Source organism: Tympanuchus pallidicinctus, unplaced genomic scaffold (assembly GCF_026119805.1).
Source record: "Tympanuchus pallidicinctus isolate F22 unplaced genomic scaffold, pur_lepc_1.0 scaffold3, whole genome shotgun sequence".
NCBI classification, from domain to species: Eukaryota; Metazoa; Chordata; class Aves; order Galliformes; family Phasianidae; genus Tympanuchus; species Tympanuchus pallidicinctus.
Genome location: NW_026294747.1, coordinates 74,099,690 through 74,123,775, shown reverse-complemented (window position 1 = coordinate 74,123,775; position 24,086 = coordinate 74,099,690). Strand labels below are relative to the sequence as shown.

The 24,086-nt window shown below is 38.6% G+C and overlaps 1 protein-coding gene across 5 annotated transcripts in view; it reads left to right on the top strand.

Annotated features, from left to right (window-relative positions):
• Window positions 1-23,885, top strand: part of WAC (WW domain containing adaptor with coiled-coil) — a 53,336-nt gene extending 29,451 nt beyond the window's left edge. For 2 of the 5 annotated variants that reach the window (XM_052692536.1, XM_052692538.1), the window contains exons 8-14: window positions 6,371-6,616; window positions 8,121-8,243; window positions 9,255-9,403; window positions 13,174-13,292; window positions 19,059-19,245; window positions 21,097-21,224; window positions 23,704-23,885. In XM_052692536.1, the coding sequence (XP_052548496.1) occupies window positions 6,371-6,616; window positions 8,121-8,243; window positions 9,255-9,403; window positions 13,174-13,292; window positions 19,059-19,245; window positions 21,097-21,224; window positions 23,704-23,773 (1,022 nt within the window). In that variant the 3' untranslated portion in view covers window positions 23,774-23,885. Of the gene's footprint in view, window positions 1-6,370; window positions 6,617-8,120; window positions 8,244-9,254; window positions 9,404-13,173; window positions 13,293-15,194; window positions 15,261-15,997; window positions 16,061-19,058; window positions 19,246-21,096; window positions 21,225-23,703 lie in introns of those variants that run through there. The other 3 variants (XM_052692537.1, XM_052692539.1, XM_052692540.1) reach the window with 3 other exon arrangements.
• Window positions 23,886-24,086: the final 201 nt, after the last annotated feature.

Genomic DNA, 24,086 nt, shown 5'->3' with positions numbered 1-24,086 from the left:
TTTCCTACTTTGGGCTGTAGGGCACATCACATGTTTTTGTGTTTCTTATTCACTTACTGAACGAAATGTTGTACTGTCCATACCTTAACAGCGTGTCTGTCCATAGAGTACTTCTCACAGCTTTCCTCCAAGTCCAGTCAAGCAGCACTTCTGTTTCTAGCAGCAGTACTGTGAAAACTCTCCAACAGAACTCAGCAGGATGGCCAGCGCAGGGTTGTGTGGGTTGTGCTGCTGATGCTGCCAGACTGTAGTGGTTGGTCAGTGGTGGCTGAGCTTCTTCCTTCCTCTTTCCTCACCCACTGTTTTGTACTTGTAACGCTTCTTAGACTTCAGTGGTCAGTTATTAACGTGGCTCCTGGTATCACTGCATCTTCTTTGGCTGAGTTTTTCAGTTCTAAGTTTATTGCTCAGTTTGTACAGTGGTTGCAAAAAATTACATTAGTGAGATTGTTGGAGGTTTCTTTCACTGTTTCATACTTGTTTGCTGAGCATTGCTGTTATGTTCATTTTGGCAGTGGAGCTAAAAATACAAAAACTTCTCCGAGACTGGAGTGATCCAATATGAGCAGGGTACAGGTTGGGATTTTTTGTATTTCACAGGTTTTGAGCGCAGTTGAGAGCCTAGTTACTGTTGTTGCAGTGGCTGCATTTGTCCAAACATTTTCAAAATGCATCTTTTTAAAATATCTATGTATCTTGCTGTAGCTTAATAATCTTCATAGGTGAAATTGAATTAAAAAGCTCAGTGTGACTCACACTGCACAGAGAACTTGGTGGAAAACACTCACTGGACTGTACACATAAGTACTTCAGGTGAATGCATTACGATTATTAGCAGTAAATCAGGTAGTTTGGTGAGCTGTTCTGCAGGCTGTTTAATTAATAAAGCAGCTGCGAGCTTTATGGGGCAGTAAGGCATTGGTTTTCTGAACATTTTGTAGTGCTATTTCCCCCCCACGGTGAGCATGCTGAGAGCACGTGTGATTGTTGCTAACTGAGCAGAGATTTAACTCCAGCTCACAAATGTGCTGAGTAAGGATGAAGTGCTGAATTCAAATGTCTTCAAGTGCATTTTGTTCTACTGTTCAAAATAAAACTTAATAGAAAAAGCTAATTGGAACACTCAAGGGGTCACATTAATAATTTGGAAATTATGCAGTCAGCCCTAAGTGGGAAATTTCCATGTCATTTAAATAATAAAAACCTTTGGAATAAATCTTTTCAAATATATATGACAGAATAAGAAGCAACTACCTACAACAACCTTGCAAAGCTACTTGATGTTTAGAGAATACCAGCCTGTGGGTTGTCAGGAAGAGGACTGTGAGGCAAGTTGGCATGCAGAAAATCCGTTTTTGCATCTCCCTTTTTCCCTCAGGATCACTGAGCCTGGGCAGCTCAGCAGTAGCAGGCAAGGGAAGGAGGAGTGCTGCAGGCACAGATGAACGTTGCTATGGAGCTGGGTAGGCCTCTGGTGAGACAGGGTCTTCACTTGTGCGTTAAGCCTGGTCTGATAAACTGCTTTTCATCTGAAACACTGTGGGCTGAAAACAACTCAGAATGAGGTACACTGGTCCTGTTTTGCTGAGGCACAGCACAGTATTGTTACGAAGGGGCCATGATTAATGACAGCAAGATTCAGCAACGTTTTAATTTACTGCCTCAAACTTTGAGAATAGAAGCGTTTGCCTTCTTGTCCCTAGGCTGTCGTTGGAGAACTCTGTGGTGCAGCTGCCAAAATTAATCTGCCATATTTTTCTGAAAGGATTACTTGTCCTTTTTGCTTAGGAATCCATACTGCTTTGGAATATCCAGTAGAATGTTTCAGCTCTGACTTGAGATGACTTTTCAGGGACAAGCAGTGGCCTCCAGTTACTTCCTTTCAGCTGCCCTTTTGTGAAACCTGCACCTTTGTCGTATTGGTTCTTGTCGTGGGGAATGCTGCCTTATGTCTCTGACTTGTCTCCTTCTAGGCTAAAAGATGTGATCACAGGTCACAGTCAGCAGAGTAATTATAGACAGAAAGCTCATTCTTCATGATGATTGTCTTAAAAAATGCTCCATTCTACTGTGTAACCACTTACTAAGCTCTTCATGCAGCTATAAGTTAAGCTCCAAGCTTAATGGTTTTTCTTTGCCATCTAGTTTGTTTTCCCGTTTGTTTTTTGGGCAGCTTGAGCTCTTGGCCTCGTGGTTCAGAAACTTGTTTTGGTGTCAAAGTATACGTAGACTTTATCCAATCATTGTTTGTTGGTTTTGTTTGCTATTTTTTTCAGAAAGCGTGCTGTATGTTTCATATTGTTGAGACAAAGTGAATTGCTGGATTTTTCTTTTAGAAGTTTTCTTTAAAAGCTCCTGAAGTCAAAAGGTTTTTCCCTCCCTGGTGGTGTTTTTTGCTTTGGAACAGTGATCTTAAAGGAAGAGCTCAAGTCATGAAATTTTCCATAAGTGAAAAGATTACAGCGGACGTTATGCTCTCGGTTTTAACTATTTTTTTGTTTTTTTATTTATTGAATAGTTTCATTTGGGACTTCATGATAGTAGCTGAAATTGTATGTGTCATTAGGGTCATTTGTGTATTTGTTTACAAGCTGCTGTTGACAATGAAGGGACCGCAGAGTTATTCTGTCCAATGCCAAGTGGTTTTAGCTCATCATCATCTAATACTTTTACAGGCCTTGCAACATAGTTGATCTTTTCTTTAAGAATATTTCTAACAGACTCAAGATGTGAATTTTCTGCTTGTAAAAAAATGCTTAGGTTCAGAGTTAATCTGTGTTTGATGTATTAATAGCTAAAAGCAGATTTAGGAATGACTGCCATTCTAGGTAATAACTAGAATCCTTATTTTGCAGTGATACTGCATGTAGCTTGTTTATGAGCAAGGTACCGTATTGACTCAGGTACAGACCAGTATATCAGAGCTGTAAAGACTGACGTTTGTAAAGAAATCTAAATGTTCTCAGTATTGTGTTCTCTTCAGATGCATTTTGTGGTGGTTGAGATCTGAAATGAGAGTGACAGGTCTGTGTAATTCCAAATATAAAATAATTCCAAATTAAGGTAATTAAAAATCTACTTTTACAGAAGCGGCCTGTATTTCAGATTTTTTAGCATGTAAGGTTTTTTCATGAAAGATTTTCCCATTGTAGAGAAGAAAATGGCTTTTCAGACTGCTTGAAAAGAGCAAATGCTTCCACAAGCATACCTTTCTCAATTCTGGTATGGCAATAAAAACTTCGTACCCTTTGTACTGTGCACATTTAGATGGTTATGAGCACAGAGATGTTCTCCTCTGTTACATCTCTACTGCTGTTTCTGTAACATTAATGGTCTCAAAAGCTGACAGTGTTAATGTTGGCCACGAACTTCTTTTTCCGCGTCGTTTTCTCAAGGTGTTTAGTTCATATGATTGTACAAAAAACTCTTTTCATAGATGTATTTTAACACATACATAAAACTTTCACAATAGTACAGTTGCAGGACAGTGTTTCCACATTGTTCAAAAAGGAATCATTTTGATTGTGTCAGTTTGGTTAGTATTCTTGTAGCAGAGAAGCTCTCCAAATTCAAGTACTTCTGAAGGCTCTTTGGCATTCTGTGGCTTTGTATGACAGATTCTAAGTCCTTTTGGACGAGAAATGAGTCAGGACTCATTGAAGGTTTGCCTCCACTGCATTGCTCATTCATCTTTGCCTTTGATTCAGTTTTGTGTGTGTGTACAACACTGCAGCGTGGCTGAAAAATACTTGGAAATGCTTGCTGTGGTGGTATGGTTTGAAGCTCTGGATCTGCTTGTGTGAATTAATACTATATTAGTGAGCATTTCCCTTGCTTAAAGCAGTTAATTTCTTCTTTTAACCAGTGGTTGTACAGAAACATGATTGGTCTGATCCAGTGCCAAGAAAAGAACTCAATCTAGCTGTGAAGAAATATTCTTTACATTAAGTACATCTAGCTATTAGTTCTGGTAGTTGCTTAGGTGTTTGGTTGGATTTCAGTTGGTTTATTTTCTGTTCTTTTGGGGGTGTTTTTGTTTCTTTTTCAATCAGGGTCGTCACAGCCACCCTCTCCTCCCTCCTTCCCTCCCCCAAAGGTTCTCAGAGTCATGGGGTGAAAGACTTAGTAGCACTTACCTGCCCCATTCTGCCACGTTCCCTTGCTTTTGTCTGCCAGTACATGCATATAACAGAATCTGTATCTGTCCAAACTTTATGGTGTGATAAGATTCTTGCTTACTGATGTATCTTGAATTACTGCAGTTTTGCTAAACTAACTTGGAACACCTTTGCATTGTAAGATTTTGTATGCAGTATTACTGCAGCAGGCTAATGACTCAGTGCATTCATGGGGAGGGCTGGTATGTAGTTGGTTGTTCTGGTCACCTTACTGAAAAATGTATAAAGGTTTTGTAACCACTTCTTTTTTCCTCTTCAGTCTTTGTAATGCTTCTTGTCCCTTCATGTTATTTCAAGTTTTAAGTTCTTCTTATGAAAGCTCCTGTCCAAATGACCAGGTGCCTTTACAAATACAATCAGATTAACCTTTTGTCCAAAGGTGTTTGTAACGAGACAAGGCTATGTCTTTTTAGAAGCTTGCCTGAAAGATCAGGCTGTGTCTGTGTGCCCTGACTTTCACATCCTTACAAGCAGTCACATTGGAGTTCTTCAGCATTTCTCAGCAAATGAGCAACAAAGCTATTTCCAGTGTTGGAGGCCTGCTATGAAGTTTCTAGAGAAACTGCAGAAGTCTTTTTTTTTTTTTTTTTTTTTTCCATTTTAACTGAGAAGTATAATCCCATTGGATTTACATATTGGTACTCACTTCAGTCACTCTTAAATTTTTTTTAGGGTTCTTCTCCAATGTAGAATCAAATACAGAACTTGTAATTCAGGCTGTCAGAAAATTACAGCTTCTAGGAATTGTGTGAGACTGTTCTCAAGCGGTAGAATGAAACAAGACCTTTTGATTTTTCTTCTCTACTAGAAGTCAACCTCTTCCTGCCTTTAATATCTCTCCAAAGGAAAAACAAAACAAACAAATAAAAAAACAGAAGTGCTTAGAGTGCAGTTTTCCCTCCCAGTTACTTTAGCTTTCGTTTGGATTTTTTTACCTGAAGTGTTTATCTGTGAATCTGTGTTGATGTTCTCTCCCCAATCTGAGGTGCGTTTCCAATCCAGGCCTTCAGTATTGTGGGCAAGCACTGTCAATGAGAGCTTGGATCTGTACCCGTCTTTCCACTCGTTGTCCGGGTTGTTTGGTACTGTAGGGCCTCAGGTGGAGTTGAAAGGAGGACGTGAGAGAAAGGGAAGCAGGAATTGAAGTGTGATGATCCAGGCTTCTAAAAGGAAGAGTATTGGAAGTGACTGTATGCCCATAGTCAGTGGAAATACTTTCAGAGAAAGAATTTCTTATGGTACTGGAATGCAGGAGAGACTTTCATATTGACTGTAAGTCAAATTTAAAAGTTGTTGATTGACTCAGATTATATCATGGCATTTTTCTTCTAATTAAGTCCAATTTAACTTAACTTGTATGAAGTTAAATTTAAACTTGTATGATATAACTAATAACGTAAGCACTAAGCACGTATGTAAGCAATTACTTGCTAAAAAGAGAATAAGAAAGTAAAGGAAATAGATCTTGATGTTTGAGAACAAGCTGATGATGAGCTTGAAATTAATTATGAGCAAGTACACATTCAGATGTTTTTCCCCTGTGTGGTGGGGATGCTAACAGCTCTTGTTTTAAATTTCTAGTGCAAATTATCACCCCAACTATAATCTAGAGCATTTTTTTTTTTTGTAACTGGATTGTACATGACAGACTTGGTCTTTTTTTTGTAGCTTTTGAAATCTAATTCCTGAGTAAATGAAGTACATCTTATTCCCTCCCTCAGATTTTGACATATTAACCCATCTGTTTGTAAGTCCATGGACTTCTTAATGCCTTTTGTCACTGCATGTCTTCCAAAGAAAGTTCGGAGTGCATGATAAAAAACATTTCACAAGAGGATATGTACTGCTAAAGAGAACATTAATGAAGAATTTTTGGCTTGAGTTTGTCTTAATAATTCAGAGTACATTGGAGGTGGGTGGGAAGCCTTTGTCATGTCGACAGCTTTCCATCCAATTCTTGGAAGTTAAAGTATTTTTGAGTGTGTGGCTAATACATATTAAGTTCAGTAACCCAAATGACACCATTTATCAAATATCTTCAGTTTTTGTTACATGAATATTTGTATGTATCTTTTCATCTTATAATCATATTTAATAGTTCAATCTTCTGAATTTAATGTGAATATTTTGCTAGTGAGGAGTTATGAGGCTGTACTGAGGCAAATGAAAATTACTCTTTGCCTTCTATTTAGAGTCTACATCCGTGGACAAGACTGTATCCCATTCTTGCACAACTCCTTCTACATCTTCTGCTTCTGGACTGAATCCAGCTTCTGCACCTGCTTCATCAGCTCCTACAGTTCCTGTCTCACCTGTCCCACAGTCACCAATTCCTCCATTACTTCAGGACCCAAATCTCCTTCGACAGTTGCTGCCTGCTTTGCAAGCCACATTGCAGCTTAATAATTCTAGCGTAGATATATCCAAAATCAATGAAGGTAAGGATTCCTTAAAGTTCATGTAATCCTTTACTTATGCACATTAGTATACTGTGGGTGGTTAAATTGTAGTAAATTCCACTATTACCTTAAATGAAAAGTAAGTAAATCCCTACCTGAAGTGAGGGTTGCTAGTTACCTTGTTTTTCTGTTCAGCCTTTTAAAATTAGCCAGATGATGTTTAAGATTAATATGCTTGTGAATTCTGATGTACCTGAGAGTTTTTCATTGATGCCAGGGATGCATCAACTGTGCAAGTATTCTCTTGCTCAAAGTTTAGTTAGTTTTTTACATGTTTATTTTATGCAGTGTTCTTTGTTTTCTGTAGTTTGAGCTGCCATCCTATTAGTGTTTGCAAATACCCAAACTTCTAGCACTTTGGAAGTTGTCTATCTTTTTTTTTTTTATTTAACAGAATATGTTGGCCTCACTGAGTAAGATGGTGTATCACTAATTTTGCTAGCAAGCTAAATTTAGTGCATTTAATCCAATTTTGCTGGATAGGCTTGGTTTGTTAGAAGAATTTTTACAGCTAGATGTAGTGCCTTTATTGCAAGAACAGGTGGAGGTGGTGCATTTTGATCGTTGATTTTTCTACTGGGATTTCTGCACATGGCAACTTAATGAAAGAGGAAGTGTTGTGCGCTGGGTTTTTTGTTTCAATTTGTTCTGCGCTGATCATCAATTTAAATAGGAGGCAAAACATTTGCATGTAGTGCCCAGAAATCTTTAATCTTCTAAAAGTGTAAACCGTGAAAATGATCAGAGTTTACTTTAAACTTAGGAATTTTCCCATAACAGTTGTTTCTGTGGAAAAAAATCTCAATTGGTTTCCTTTTAATCAACAAATGTGGTTTCATCAGTAGTCCAGTAGGTTATTGTCTCCTGTTCTGAGCTGGGAGGAGCTCTTATAAATGCTTATTTGCACCAGGTTAGACTGAAAAAGTAGGAGAATCGTGGTTGGTTGGGTTGAAAAATTACAGGTCCTGTTATGTGTCCTGCTGTATTCTATTGGAAAGTCACTAACTTGAATTCCCAGGCTTTTCTTTGAGCATACCTGAGCAGCAGCTGTGTTTCCCTCTACTTTCCTGAAACCTTTTAGTGAGCTGAAGTGATGCTGGTTTATTTCTTCATCATCATCATTATTATTATTATCATTTTTAAATTACAGTCATTTTGAAAAAGCTTATTCTTCTTTACTGTAATAATAAATTGAATAAATGTTATCTTTATGTATAAGAATTATAGTTGATCCATAAGATTGAACTTAGTTTTTAAAAGATTTTTTTTTTCCAATGAATGTCCTAAACTACTAAATTAAGGGCTTGATTAAACATGCCAAGCATTCACGAGATGAATTTATGTCATTGATCACATGGCTTTCTGATTTGTCATGGATGTGGGGAAAAAGATAACAGAAAAGCAGTTTCAGACTGGCTGCATGCATTTAACAGCTTAAACTTATGTTCTAGAATTGTCAGTAAAACGTAATGTTTGCTTTTAGTTCTAACAGCAGCTGTGACACAAGCCTCCCTGCAGTCTATACTCCATAAAATTCTTACTGCTGGACCATCTGCTTTCAATATCACTTCGCTAATTTCTCAAGCAGCACAACTGTCTACGCAAGGTATTAAAAGTTATCTTTTTTACTCATGTAAAGTAGTGAAGTTGTATTTTATAAAGGCTGATACAGCTGAAACTTGTAGAAGCTGTTTTGAGTCATATCTTTGGCCGCATGATGCAGAGTGTGTTGAATGACTTCTTTTTCTGAAGGTACAATGTGAAACCTTTACTCAGGGAACCTGCAGCTGGCAAGTAACTAGATACATGTACTGCTGTCTTGCCTTCTGGGGTTTTCTCTGTATGTTAACTAACTTAAATACAAGCAGTGTGAAACGTAGAAGTTTATTCTGAACCTTTATAAGACTTAATGTTTTTAATTATATTAAACATAACTCTTCAGTGTTTGAACACCCATCCTTGTAACACTGTGCAACTGTGACTATTGAGGCAGGCTTGAATTCTTGAAAGTAAGTTAATTCTATCTCATGTTATTTGTAGACTTTTATAAGTAATTTTCAGCTTCTAGGCATGGTATTACTTCAGATATCCTTAGTACATTCTGGTTTGTGACCTAATACTAGAAACTGAAACCAAAACAATACATTCAGCATTTATATTGAGTAGATAAGCAGTATTATACACATACTAACTTTTAACAAGTAAAACATGAGATTTTGGTTGTTCTGTTCATTTGTTTTGGTGATTAGATGCTTAGAGTGAATGAATGGATTTCTAAGTATAGTGTTCGTGCATTCTCTGTTAAATTCAGTTGAGCACTCTGAAATAGAAATCACAAGTGAAACTAATTTAATCTCTTCAAGTGTAAAAAGGCATTGTACAAAGGCCTCTTCCTTGCTTTCCACTTCTGCCAGGTTTTAGAAATGAATGGTTTGGGGAAAATACAGATCCTTAGTTGAAGTTGTTGAATATTTGATTGTTCCAGTTGTTTATTCCCCCTCTGTTCTGAATGGAATCTGTTTGTGTAATATCTAGTACACAATACTGTGAAATACTGGAAGAAAATGTATTTCACATTGAGATATGGTTTTACAAAAAACAATGTTGTTCTTCGCAGCTCAGCCATCTAATCAGTCTCCAATGTCTTTAACATCTGATGCCTCATCACCAAGATCATATGTGTCTCCCAGAATAAGCACGCCTCAGACTAACACCGTTCCACTTAAGCCTTTGATGACTACACCACCGGTATCATCACAGCAGAAGGTAAGCTCCTGTTGATTTATGGCATACTGCAGTAGGAAACCTCTCGAGGTAATAGTAAGTATTAATGCTGTGTATTTCAGGTACTGACTACTACGTGTAGGATGATAACATGCCTGTTGTCTTTCTCAGTAGGAGTAGAAACAACTGGGAGCAGCTGTAGTCAGTTTGTCAGTACCATGCTAGTATCTTGTAATACACTTTTTCGTTTATTCTTGAAGAATATCTTTCATTCACTTAAGATGCTATCATATGCAGTAGTGGTGTCTGGAAATATTAGTAAGAGGTCAGCATTGCACCATACTTAAAAGAAAATAAAAACTTTCTACAAAGGGAACAGCTTTGTACTTTAGCCAATAAATGATCATTGGATCGAGAGAAAAATTCTTAGCGAGTTGATTTTCCTTGGCGCAGTCTCAGATTTGGTTCTAGCTGTTTACAAGGTCAGTAGCATCATTTTCCTTTTCCTCCCTACCCCCTTTACCTTTGTTCTTTCATATTTTCTTATTTGGATAAGTGGCAGATGGCACGTGAAAGAAAAGAACGTTGGGTTTTTTTGTTTGTTTTATTTTTCTTTTTGTGATTCCCTCTTGTTGATCACTGCTCAGAGGAAAGAACGTGTTTTGCTTTGAATACTGTAGGAAGGTTAAGAAGCAGTTGGACACCTTGTGTAACATTTTATCAGTGTGAGAAGTACGACTGTAGATTTTAGAATGGAACAATTTTGTGTGACTTTTTTTCTTCCCCCTAATATTTGTTTTCTGCCTATTTTCACCCTTGCGTGTAGCTGAGATACCTTTCTCTCAAAAGTCTGCTATGAAGAGAACCTCTTACAGTTTGAAGGCCTTAAAGAAATATTTTTATCTTCAGGAGGACAGATTGCATTCCTTATTTGAATATAAACACCTAATTTTCTTATACTTGAGTTGTTTAATGGGTATAAAGAAAACCAATTATTCCCACAGGTGGTTTTTGGTAATTGGCAGTGATTTGTGAAAGCCTAATGTGTACAAATCCTTCTGCTTGTCTTTGTTTCTGTCCTTAGAGAGCATAGTGAGTCAATGTGGTCACATCTGATGTCTAGCCAATGAGTACTGAAATCATCATGTAGCAGACTTGTAGCTAAGAAGGGAATGTGTGTGGTGTTTTCACATCCTAGGATAAGAAAAATAATTGTGTGGATTTTTTTGTTGTTTTCTGTTGGTTTGTTGTTTTTTCCTGGCTTTTTTGTTTGTTTTGAAGTTATTTACTTTCAGTAGTCTGAAGTTGGTCTCTTCTGATCTCTGCACTCCTGAAATATGAATCTACTTTATAAAAGTTTTGGTCATCAGCTACACTGTAAAGATTTCAGAATCTTAATCCTTTGCAATCTTCTGTATCTTCTGATTTGCAAGACGTTTATCCTTGTCTTACAAACAGCTTTTTTAGTATTTATTGTCACTGCACAGTTGTTTTCCTACAACTTTGCTAACAAATGTGTACCCAGTGCCCGCCATAATCTCCAACATTATGCCTGTGTAGTAGGTGTCATAGTGGTAAAGCATTTCTTCAGAGAAAAGGAAGGCAAGCCAAGTGCTCTAAGTAGGGCCAGTGTGTCTTGGTAGACCAACAGTATAATTGAAGTTGTTTTTGGGCACACAAGCCTTCCCTCAAGTATCCTCAAGCAAACTTTGAGGCTAAATGCAGGTTTGAGAAGAGTTGGTCTGAATCCTACTCCAGGATGGAGTGGGGGGAGGGTTGGTTATTTTATGCTTCGTTTACGATGACGATCTCTTACTCCAGGCTAGCTTTTGTGATTACCTATAGTCACTGACTTGGCATCAAGGTTTTCACCTTTTCTTAAGTAGAGTATTGTATGTTTTATTGCTGTGTACGTGTGTGTGTGTTCATATATAAGCTCTTCTGCAGCTGATGTCTATGTTTTGATGAGCATGCTGAGGCACATAAGTTGAAATTGCTCTATTTTAATCCAGCTTTCTTTCGAAGATTGCAACTCTGCTGTTTTGTATGTTGTACGTATTGCATACATGAGAAGTTTTTATCCCGTCCCGCTGTGAAAAAGTTCTAAGTCCTACTACTCTGGGATATAAGCAGTAAAACTGTATTTTTTCAAGGCACCTTAAGTAACTTAACAGACCTTCTAAGAATCGTAACACGCTTGACAACATGAGCCTTTTTGAGGTTTGGTGCTAGCAACAAAGCTGTTGAAATATTAATGTGAACTGTTAGTCCCAGAAGTAGCAAATTCAGGTTCAGCAGCAGATAATTTTCCAGTTCAGTAAGAGCTTTCTTGATGTTTGTCGTAGTCACATAATTACATTCTGGCAATCAATATCAAGATGCGAACTTTGGTTATAGCTCCAAGGGGAGCCTGTTTTAGTAGTTGGGATTTTTCAGTCAGGCCAGCTTATCCTGCTCTTAGAACTCAGTGTAAGTTAGTCCAGATGTGGTGCTATGCCAGGAGGCTGTTCCAGAGCACAGGCTGGTTGGTGTAGGTGCTTCTGTGCAGTAGGTGTAGGTAGAACTGAAGTGGTACCGTGCAGGCAGGGCCCAGTGCCATGTGGCAGCTATGTTGGCTGGCTCTGGAAACAACGTTACATGGGTTGTAAGTCAGGCTTGTTCCTTAGGGCTGCACAAACACCGTACTGCTTTTAAACTGAAGTTGGTGTGTGTGCCTGGAGAAACGCATGGGAAAAGGTGGAATAGCTAAGAGGATTTGTAGCTTCTTTAATAGCGTTTTTTTTTTTCCCCAGTGAATCCTGTTTGTTTTGGTTTTTTGGTTTTTACAATCATTTTAAAATTGTGTGGTTTTTTGTTTTTTTTTTTTTTTACTAGCTAAGGAGCTAGTTAGTATCTTTAGATCTGCAGGGTGATGGTGATATCTGCAACCAGACTTCCTTTTGAAATTATTCCTTGTGATAAAACAATTTCAATTGTTACATCTGTTCACGGGGTAAGCAAAACATAGGCATAGATGGCAAAGTTTTTCGTGTTGTACATTTCATAAAGATATTTAGCCTTTTCAGGAATCAATTTATGAATTACTGGTATTCCATCTTCCTTAGCTGTATAGTTCTGTTGATTTCAACTGAGATAATCACTGTGTATTCTTACAGTAATGTTAATTTTTTTCTTTACCAACACTGCTATTCAGACTATTTTGGCTTTTTGTGATAATCTTAAAAGGTAGATTTTTCTTTTGAACGTAGGTTTGAGATTGCATTACTATTTTGTTTGTATTTAAATAAATGAATTTGCATCCTGAGTTATTTTAAGAATGACTGGTTTGTTTCACTGATGTCTGTTTCTGAAATAGAGAGGATATCTGGAGGTTCTGATAACCACTAGCTGGTAATCTACACCATCTTGGTGTCAGCAAATGCCAGACAGGTGCCCTGACTTAAATTTTTGTCTATATGGATCTATAGAATCAGTTCTTAAGTAATAGGGAAGGAGAAAAATTATTAGCTTGATTTTTCAGGTGAGAAGGCAGATGAGTAATTTTGCAGCCACTTCCTCTCTTGCACCTTCTTTAAAAAGGATAGGGGTTACACACATGGGAGGAGAAAGAATCTTGACCTCCAGATACTGTAACTTGAGCATATATGTTCATCAGTTACAGTTCTTCTTTTCATCTTGTTGTAGCTCTGAAATGCACAGTAAGCAAACAGAGCCTCTTGAAGAATAAGAAACTTCCATCAACATCAACTTCCTTCCCTGTTTTCCTGATAGTTACTGTGCAGGAAACCTAATGAAGGTTTTAAACTTTTCAGGTTGCTACTCCAGGAGTTAAACAAGGACCAGCTTCACAGTCAGCACCTCAGCAGCCGGTAATAGCTGACAAGCAGGCAGGTCATGAACCTGCCTCTCCTCGAAGTCTTCAGCGCTCAAGGTATGTCGAAATACTTCTCTGTACTGTGTTGTGTTTCTGTTCTGAATCCATTGTGTGTGACATGGGTTGCAGTTTGTGGATTCTTCTTGGCTTCTTCACTGACCACACGGTTTAACTCTACTACTGCTGCTGGATGTCTAACACATCGTTGTTACAGATCTCACGTGGCAGGCTCTCCGCATTTGGACCGCTTCTCAGAGTCGTGTTCGCAGAAGCAAAATGAAATTCTTACTTCTGACCCGTTGCTCGGCAATCAGTCATAGAAGTTATTCCTTGTGTTCTGACTCAGAGTTTGGAGTTTATTTTCTGCGTAGTTAAGAGAGTAAGGGCTTTAACTGGCTTAGTGTTAGATGTTGGTGATGTCTTTCTGTAGTGTCATTTGTTTGTTTGTTTAAATCATTGAGAGCTTGTATGTAATGTTGACTGCCTTAAACTTCATTCTGATCTTTGTCAGATATCTAACCTAAAACTTACAATACTCAGTGGGTGGAACAACCAGTGTATCAGCTTCAGCATCTAGTAATTATGGATATTGCTGTTTAATTCTTTCTTAACAGTAGTATCAATGATAAATTAATGTTTTGCAACCAACTAAAACTTTTTGGTAAGGGGAGTAGACATTTTTTTTTTTTAAGGAGTAGATTTTAGGGAACAGCTCCTAATCAGCAGGCCCTCTTGTTCTTTGCTGGTTGTCATTTTCCAATAGGCAATCTTGCTGAAGAGGGATAGATACTTTCTTGGTCAAATTTGTGTTGGATTGGAGTCAGTCTGAGGTGATCCTGGTGAGTGTTTTTCTGCTGTTCCATACCCTCACCTTTTCAAGTTTTAGGACTTCCTGCCCTGGCGTACATGTGCTACCCACATCCAGTTATCTTCAGAGATCTGTTGAGCCTCTACAAACCATTGCTGCACTTGGCATCAGCGTTGTGCTGGCAAAGGGAAGCTGAATTTGACCCAGCAGCTATACAGCTGGATCAGAAGGGTCACACAGGCAGCAACATCCCCTGTTTGAGTAGGAGAGACACAGGGAAACAGTGCACAAGTTGAGGAGAGTGTGCAGCCTGTTATCGAAGATACTGTTACAGTATTTTCACCAAAAACTTGATAGTAGTTGTATCTTGTATCTTTTAAATGGTTGGCTTTGTGGCAGCAATATGTTGTGACAAGTGTATGCATTTCTACTTCCTTGGAAAGTTGCAGAAAATGGAGGAGTAAGGAATGGGTTCCAGTGCTGTGGAATTGAACAGAAATAGACCAGTTGAGATGCAGATTTACTCATCTCCAAAAGATTTCCTATAACTGAACTAGCATAGAACAATTTTTAACTTTGCAGGAGAAAACAGTCAGATTTGGGCTGCTTCTGAGTCTGAGTCCCTGAGGTCTTTTTATGCAAACGAGCAGCATAACAACCTAAACTGTGAACAAGTGGTCCAAAAAGAGGCTGTATCAATGAAGGCATTGCTTTCCTACAGGATGCCAGTTTAAACATGGGTTCCTTGTGCAGAAGCTGGTGACTAAGTTTCCTTTGCTTCGATAAGTATAGAAGTCTTAAGTAAATAGAGCTAATATGTATTTTCACCTTCTTTTGGAGGAAGTACTGTTTAAGAAACATTGGAATGACTGTTTTGAAAGAAAAGGCATCATAAAAATGACTTTTTTTTTCTAAGAGATAATTCCAAAGACATACTATAAATTATCACTACTTTAAAAGTAGGACTAAATGAGTGCCTCAGTTATTAGTCAGGATACTGGTTTCTCTTAATAAAGAATTGGGAATATTTTTCTCTTACTCTAGAAAATGAAAAAGTGTTGGAAGGATGTCTTTCCTCCCCATTATTTACATACTATAAGATTTTGCAGTAGTGTATTTCACAACCATCCCGTTTCCATCTTTGTGTACAGATGCTTTATCCTGTCTGGAAGCATTTTATTACCTGTGGCACAGACAGTCTGTAATTCATTTAGCAGGTAAGGGGGGTATTTGCTGGTAGCGAAGCAATACGAAACCCAACAGCAGTTTTGTATCATTGCTGCATTAGTAGCTCCCCCTGCTGCTGACGTAGAAGTACTGGGATATTTTAGTGCTAGGATATTTTAGGACAGTATGTTTTATTCATAGTTAAGATGCACGTTTATTTTTCAGAAGCTCGCAGATTTTAGTTATTCCTTGAAACATTTGTGGTATGTTGAAGAGATTTCTACTCGTTATGTAGGAGTCAAAAGTTGGGATGGTAAATGAGAAGGCAAGTCACAGGGATACTTTGATTCCACTGCAACTGAGGCTTAAATAGATACTGAAGATCATGTGTCAGTTCTGCTTAGTTAGTCAACATAGCCTTTCTCTAAGCCATCAGTATGCTGATGCTGTATGGATGCATAAAATCATAGAATAATTTAGGTTGGTAGGGACTTCTGGTTATGATCTAGTCCAAGTTCCAACTCAAACTAGAACCAAAATGACCTTTGAATATCTCTCAAGAAAGGGATTTTGCAGGCTCTGAGCATCTCTTCTGAATGTTTGACTACTCTTACAGTGATATATATTTTTTTTTCTCTTTTTCCATTTTTTTCAACTTGTTTTCTGCCTCTTGGCTTATCACTGTGCTTCTCTGGGAGGGTCCTGGCTCTATCTGCTCTCCCTGTAGATAGCTGAAGATATTAAGATCCTTCAGCTCTTTCTTCCAGCCTCTTTTTTTTTTTTCCAGACAGAACAAATCCAGTTCCTCTAGCTTCTCCTGACATGGTATGTGCTTCAGCTCCCTTAACAGCTCTGTGGTCCTCTGCTGGATTCCTTTGGTATGGCAGCTTTTTTTGCCTGGTTTTGAGCTCCCTACTACACAGCACTCCAGGTACTGTGTATCTTACAAGCTCTGAACAAAGAGAAGGAATGCTGTATTCAACCATGTTCTTGCTAATACAGCCCAGCATATGCTTGGCCTGCTTTGCCACAGGAATACATTCCTGACTTGCATTTAACTTGTCTGCCAGGATCCTCAGGTCCTTTTCTGCAAGTCTGTTTTCTGACCACTCAATGCCCAGCCTGTTACATTTCTGTGGGGTTATTCCAGTATTGCTGCAGAGGATTATTCCACCTGAGGTGCAGGACTTTGCATCCTCCTTCTTTAAAAATTGATTCTTGTCTGCTCTATTCCCATCCCTCTGAATAACAATCTGCCCTCCCATGTGTTGAATGCTCCTCCCAGTTTGGTGTGATCTGCAAATCCACTGAAGATGCACTCTGGAGTAGCATCTGTGTTGTAAATAAAGACACTGAACAGTGTTGACCCCCCTCTCCCCCCGAGTTATGGATCAGCAAAGGACAGCATTAGTTTCTGGCTTTCACCTGGACTTTGTACTGCTGACTTTGTACTGCTGATTGACACTTTGAGCCCAGCAATCCAGTCAGCTTTTCATTCACCTTACACATGATGTATGGACATGGATGACTGAGGAGTTAGATGATAAGAAAACTATGGAGAAACCATGTCAAAGGCCTTGTTGAAGACATCGCTACTGCTTTCCCCTTCCTCTGAGGTTGGTTTGGCATAATCTGTCCTTGCCAGATCTGTTCTGGCTCTCTATTTTTGCTTTTTAGCCTTTAATGTTCTTGGAAGTGGATTCCAGGAGGACTTGTTCCATAGGTTTTACAGTGACTGTGGTTAGGTCAACAGGCTGTAGTGTCCATGCTCCTTGGCTTGCTGTAGATGACTGTAACATTTGCTTTTTTCCCCCTTCTCAATAGACTTGTCTTCTCACCGTGATGCTTCAACGTGATACAGTATCTCAGTCATACTTGCCAGGTCCATCATTACCCTTTAGTGCGTGCTGTCTGGTTTAACTGCTCCTTAACTTACTCCTCTGTTGCAGCCTAATACTTCCCTTGTTTTGTCTCTGCTGATGCACTCAGGCACATGAGAAGGGCAGCCCCACCTGTCTTAGTCTCGGTCTTTCTTCTGCTGTGCATCTACAGCCCTTTTTGCCCTTCACATTCTTGACTAGTTTCAACTCCAGCTTCAAAATCTAAATGCGGGTTCTCATCGACAGAATGTTTCTAATGTTAAGTGCTTGCACTTTCAAGTGGTTGTAAAGTGGTTAGGCCAATTACTGAAGAGAATACATAGCAAAAAATATATACATTTTTTTCCAGTTATGTCTTTTTCACACAACTTCTGCTGCCTGAAATCAGAGGAGATTTGTGTATCTAATTCTAAGAACAAATCTTTCCAAATCTTTCTGCATAATTGTTTTTAATGTATTAAGCTTTTTAAAAAGTTTGGGGGCACTGAAAGGAATGAGGTTCAACAAAGGAAGTTTTAGAGTGGAGCGAAAGTCTTTGTTGCTGTACAGCAGCGTGCTGTACCTAATTTGTAGACTGTTCAGAAAACTGCTGTACTTTGCAAGTGTGAGTGATTAGGGCAAAACTCTGGGCAGTGGACTGTGAAGATAGTTGCACTGTGCTAAGATGTTGTGTCAGTCCTCAGGTTACTCGATGAGTTACAGTAGTTGTTATTTGTAATACTTGCAGACTCTCATTGTGCTCAAGTTTGCTGCTCCCTTAAGAGGCTGGTGAGGACAGAGGCAGTCTGTTGCCTTCCTGACCTGTCCTTGTCCATGCTGACATGCTTTAGCTGCCCCTATCCTGCCTCTTAGGAAATCACAAGAGCAGAGCTCCACTCTGTGAGTGAAGGGGCAGGGGGAGCGATCAGGAAAATACTAGAAAGGGATACAAGGAAGCAGAAACCTTGTTTTGGTAAGAGGATAAAGGAGTGAAAAAGGGCACATGCTGAAACTTCAGCTGTTAAGCTTTCCCAGCCTGCATTATTGCCCATCCAAGGGTAAGTTCTTCTAGAAGATCAGATCGCCTGGATAGCAGCACTTGCGGGGATGAGGCAAACCTTGGTAGTAGGATACAAGGCAACCACTTCAAGTTGCACACGAAGAGGTTTAAGTTGAATATCAGGAATAATTTATTTATGGAAGAAAGTAACTTAAGCATTGAGCAGGCTGCTGAGGGAACTGGAAGTCACCATCCCTGGAAGCATTTAAGAGACGTGTGGATGCCATGCTTAGGGACATGGTGTTAAGTGGATAACTGGGCTTTTTATGATCTTGAGTGTCTTTTCCAGCCTCAGTGGTTGTATGATTCTGATCCTTCATTTGATGAAGGGAATAGAACAGTTTTGGTGGTGGAATTTATTTATTTATTTATTTATTTATTTTGCTTCTGTGAACAAACTCTCCAGCAAATGATTAACAGTGTGAATATTGTTTGCTTGAATTTGCTCAAGTAAAGCAATCAGAATGTACTGCTGCTGTACAGCTTCTGATCTCTTCAGAACCTGAAGTGAGGATGTACAAAATCTAAGTGTCACTTAAGGCATTTGCTTTTTGGCACTGGTAAAAATGGTTAAACTTGTGAAGTCCATACAGTTATATTTTTAGACTGGGACAGCACTCTTTGTGCTTAATAATTACGTGACACTAAAACATAGCCGCAATCTACGTTTCTTTAAGTTAGGTAGATTAAAAAGAAACAACAACAGAAAAAACCCCAACAACCGGAAAAACTCTGCCATGTAGCACTCAAACCATTCCCATACACCTGAGAGGTTTGAGGATAAGTGTTGCATGTTTGATATACCAGAAGTATTTACCTTCTCTTGATTTATATGCTTTTATGTGGCTGGAAGAAGGGGATTTTTTGTGTTAGTTTTTCTGTGTTTACATGTTTTTAGATTCTTACTTTATAACATTTCTTTCTTCCAGTAGTCAAAGAAGCCCATCACCAGGTCCAAATCATACCTCTAGCTCTAGTGCATCAAATTCAACACCTGCTCCACAGAATCCATCTGTACGACCCACCTGTTCGTTAACACCTACGCTAGCAGCACACTTCAATGAAAACCTTATAAAGCATGTTCAAGGCTGGCCTGCAGACCATGCGGAAAAGCAGGTGAGTACACGTGTGCTCTGTTTCTTGAGGGAATGCTGAATGGGTGGCTTAAAAACTCTTTTTTGTTAGCCACGTTGACTTTTCTAGAAATTAGAAGGATCTTTAAGGGAAATGTGCTGGTCCTTAGCCAGAAAAAGGGGAGAGGTGGGAGGTTAGGCCAGACCTCCACATCTGATGTATGATGGCTGTTTACCAACTGAGTACTTTGTCTTACTTTCATGTACCTGTGCTTTTGAAATCCTCTCCAATAGAAGAACAGTCATCATTGTAAATACTTTCTCTTACTGACAAAGTTCGATTGAAATTTACAAACAACATAAATTTTAACAGATCTTTTATTAAAATCTTTGTTATGTGAAAAATGTGAAGAATTAGGTGACGTTGTTAAACTATTTGAGAGCGATCCACAGTTTGAGTCACTGAGTTGTTGGCTCTTCACAGTGAAAAAAGAACTGTGCCTCGTTTGTTGGATCCAGTTTTTAAGTTGATGTAGAGCTCAGACTGAATGTAAACCTTTTGTTTTTTTAATCTTTTTTTCCTCTTCACATACTCTTCATCATCCTTATAAGTACATGGTGGCAATATAGGGAAACTGGATGCACGTCAGCTACTTAGAATGTGTTATTCAAAGAAACTACATTGGTTATTGTGTCCAGTTGAAGTCTTTTCTGTCAAAGGCAATCCAGTTTGATGGTCTAGGTCAGATACTAATCTTACTTAGCCCATCTTACTTTGGCCTTCTGAAGAGCAACTGCACACTGCCTCAAGCCTACAGTAGAAGCTTATGGCAAGTAACTTGCAGGATTACTCTTGGAAGCGCTGTTTCTGTTGATTCTGTTTTGGGTTTTTAGTTTGTTGGCTTGTTTTTTTCCTCTATTAATTTTTAAATACTATTTTAAGACATTGACAAACTGTATTGAGTCAAACCACCATTGCCATGAAATGTGGAAATGATGAGCACAGTCATTTCTTGCTGTGGCTTTGGCTTGATAGTTGGAGATTTTAAGTTGACAGTGTTATTTTCACTGTGTGCTGAATTGAGAATATCTCCCAATGTAGAAAATTTGAATATATACCATTTTTTGGGTCACTTTTTCCCCTCCAATATCAGTAATAAATGGAAGCAAAACAGCTAATGCTGTGAAGTCATGTACCCTGCTGGATGCTCTTACCAATGTGCTGAGTGTTTACATACTGTATTACATCATGTGAAAGTGTTGTGAGTAAACCAGTTTTGAATAGTCACACCCAGGTTAACTGGAGTCACATATCCAGTTCAGTGACAAGAAATGGTAGGAATGGTAAGAAATGTGCCTGCTGTGGAGAAAGGCCATTCCTTCTGAATTTGCACATTGCTCATCTCTGCTTGAGTAGTGGAAATATTGAAGTAAAGGAGTTTGTTTACAAGAGAACACCTGAAGAGGGTGATGAAATTCTTTTCTTCATAAAGTTGCTGAAAAGAAAATGACATTCAGCTGTTTTTGTCAGCAAGGCTTGGATGAGGAATGAAAGTTGGTCGTGAGCCCTGTTGTGTGCCATCTTCAAGATGGTCGAAGAAAGGTTTGTTAGGGTTAAGGAAATCTAAATCGCCCCTTCCAGCGTCGGCCTGGGTTATGTGACATATCAACATCCAACATTGTTCTTTTCTGATTCTAAGTGGACATTTGTAGAGCACTCATGACGTTTGTAATGTACTTTTGATTTGATTTACAGTACATTCAGAAGTCACAGCGCTGTAGAAGTTACAGTGCTTGCTGTTCTGAGATGCACTCACCAAGCAGTCTTGTGGCTGCAGCCCATTGTTTCCAATGCTTGACTCAAAACGCTGACTTTTCTATTTCACTGTTGTAGGCATCAAGATTACGTGAGGAAGCCCATAACATGGGAAGTGTTCATATGTCAGAAATTTGTACTGAATTAAAGAATTTAAGATCTTTAGTTCGAGTATGTGAAATTCAAGCAACTTTGCGTGAGCAAAGGTAAGCGTGTTTCTTTTCAGAATAGCAATTTGGTGATTTTCAAGGTGCTGTTAGAATTGCCTACTGATATTGTTTTGTCTGAGCAATATTTATTGATGGCTTTATGAGTATGCTGATGGTTAACAAAATTTAAAAGCTGTCTTTCCTGTCTACGGCCTACCTGTTTTCTACACAGATACGTCTTGACAATGAATAGGGCCAGATATGCTTACACAGATGGAAAATAAATTTATTTCCAGGTACACTGGTTTAGAATAAATCTATAATATCCTTCAATACGTGATGCAGAGATCATAAATGCGCGTCTACATCGTTTATACTGTTCTTAAATGCTACAGTTTGAATGAGACATTGGGTCTAAAGCTGGAACAGGTTTAAAGAATTCTTTCTGATACACATCAAGGTAAAACCAGTGTTTGTTGGTTAGGTAAGAGACATTAGAGAAGGTCTTAGGAGTTCTCAGGGAAACAGTTCTTCAGGGAAAACAGCCTTCTTGAGTCAGTCAAAGAGGTTGTCGTTAACAGTGTGGCTGTTACTGTTTCTAAAATCTTTATTTGTTCATAGCTTCATAACATAAGTTGCAATTCCTGTAGGATATTTAATCAGCAGCTTTGTTTCTTACAGATGAAATAAAATGTCTTAGTAAACTACTCTGTATTGATAGGCAATTTTATCAGACGTAACATCAGGTGTCATTATTCAGTTTGCTAAATGGTGCTTTGTTTGCTGTACACTCTGTGTCTTTAAGCCATCAATGGATAATGATTTCTCTGACTTTGACTCTGTGATAGCAAGTTTCTTTTGTTTTTGCTGCCATCCCAAAGACATGGCATAAGTAACAGTTTGTGGGGCAAGAGGAAGGGCCTTCACAAAGCCAATATCAATATCAAACATCAAGCCAATCAACTTGAATGATGATATAATTTGCACAGAATAGATCTACTTAAATTTGTTGTAAAACAGAACTCAAAGTATACTGTTTTAATCATAACTGGCAGCATGCAAAATGAGACTCTGCATTGGCAGATAGATTTCCTATGCCTTCACCTTTTGACCTTAGTGTGTTTATGTTCAGTTTGTCTATCCTGATTTATGTATTTTTACCTAATTTTCAGTAGAAAATTCCCTTTTAGTGAATCATAGAATAGCCTGGTTGAAAAGGACCACAGTGATCATCTAGTTCAACCCGCCTGCTACAGGCAGGGCCGCCTGACCACCAGACCAGGCTGCCCAGAGCCACATCCAGCCTGGCTTTGAATGCTGCTAGGAATGGGGCATCCACAACCAGCTGAACTAAGGATATATTTGAGAAGTATTCATAAAAAGTCTGCTGAAGTGGACATGCTATCTGTATCAAAATTGCTCTGGACTAGCAAAATATTTATGCAGTATTTCAGCTTTTTCTTAAAGTTTTCTTCATATGCTTGCGTTGCGCTTCAACACTGGGTGAAGTTGCTACAAAATACTCATTACAAATTCTGGGAAACTGTCTAAACCATATGTTTGTTAATTGAAGCAACTGTTTATGCCAGTTCAGTAGAAGGAGTATTTTACTTAGAAATGTAATTGATTTCTCAGTTGCATGTTGTTGCAGCTTTTTTTCATTAAATGTCTTTTAATGATGAAATACTTTGAGGTAGGAATTTACCCTGACTAGAAGCTGCCTTTAGAATGTTTTTCTTCTGCCAGTCACAGAGAGAAATGCTAGAAAGAAGAGATGCTGAGAAGAAAACTTCTTTGTTTAAAACTTGTTTGCTGAATTACATATGAAATGAATTTATGGCTCTGTACGTGGCTGGTTCAAACTAAAATGCATCAGGCTGCATTATGGGGATAATTTTTTTTAGGGAAACAAAAGCATATGTAACTCTTCTGCCTGCACCGCTATCTAAATCTGCCGAGTATAAAATCCTCCAGCATAGGGGGAGGAAATAAGTAGAAAGGTGTGAGGACGATGGCTTGCATTTCTGATGGCGTTGTGTCTCCAAGAACGGGCAAATTTAGATAGAAGACACGACTGTGAGAAGAAACCTTTAACCTCTTTTCCACCGAAGGTCCTGGGGTTGGGCTGTGAACAGAGCAGCTCCGTGTTTGGTGACAACTTCAGAGTGTTTTGAGTCGTACAGTTTGGAAAACTGCATGGCGCAGATGTAATAGCATTGTTCAGAATATTCCTTGTACTCTTCTAGTGCGTCCTTTCTCTTGAAGTGAAGTTCAGATGAATAGTAGGCTTGAATGTCGCTGTGTTTCAGTCATAATGAAAGTTAATTTTCTAAATCAAGGAACCAAGTAGTGCAGATCTCTGTGCCTGCACGGGGAATGTGTGGCTGATGGAATATATTAAGAATTAATTAAAAATATTTAAGTTTTTTAATAGAGCTGAGGAGCTTGGCATTTTTCAGTGGAATTCTAGGCACATTTCTGTGCATCTCTGTGTGATGGAAATGTGTATACTAATTAATTTTTTTTTCTCTTGCAGGATACTATTTTTGAGACAACAAATTAAAGAACTTGAAAAGCTAAAGAATCAGAATTCCTTCATGGTGTGAAAAGTTGTAAACAATTGCACATGGTTTTGAGTACAGGAACTATTAAACTGATGCCCAGTCTTAACACTTTTGAGCTGCATTTGAGTAGACTTTGGACCGTTGAGCTGGGCAGAAAAAAAGATGACATGGGGAAGGGGACAGGAGGGAGTCAAATTCAGGGGAAAGATACAAGAATGATTTGTAAAACCCTTGAAATGTAGATTTATTGTAGATGTATTCTTCACGTTGTAAATATGTTTTGTAGAGTGAAGCCATGGGAAGCCATGTGTATCAGAGCTTAGACATCCAAAACTAATCGATGCTGAGGTGGCTA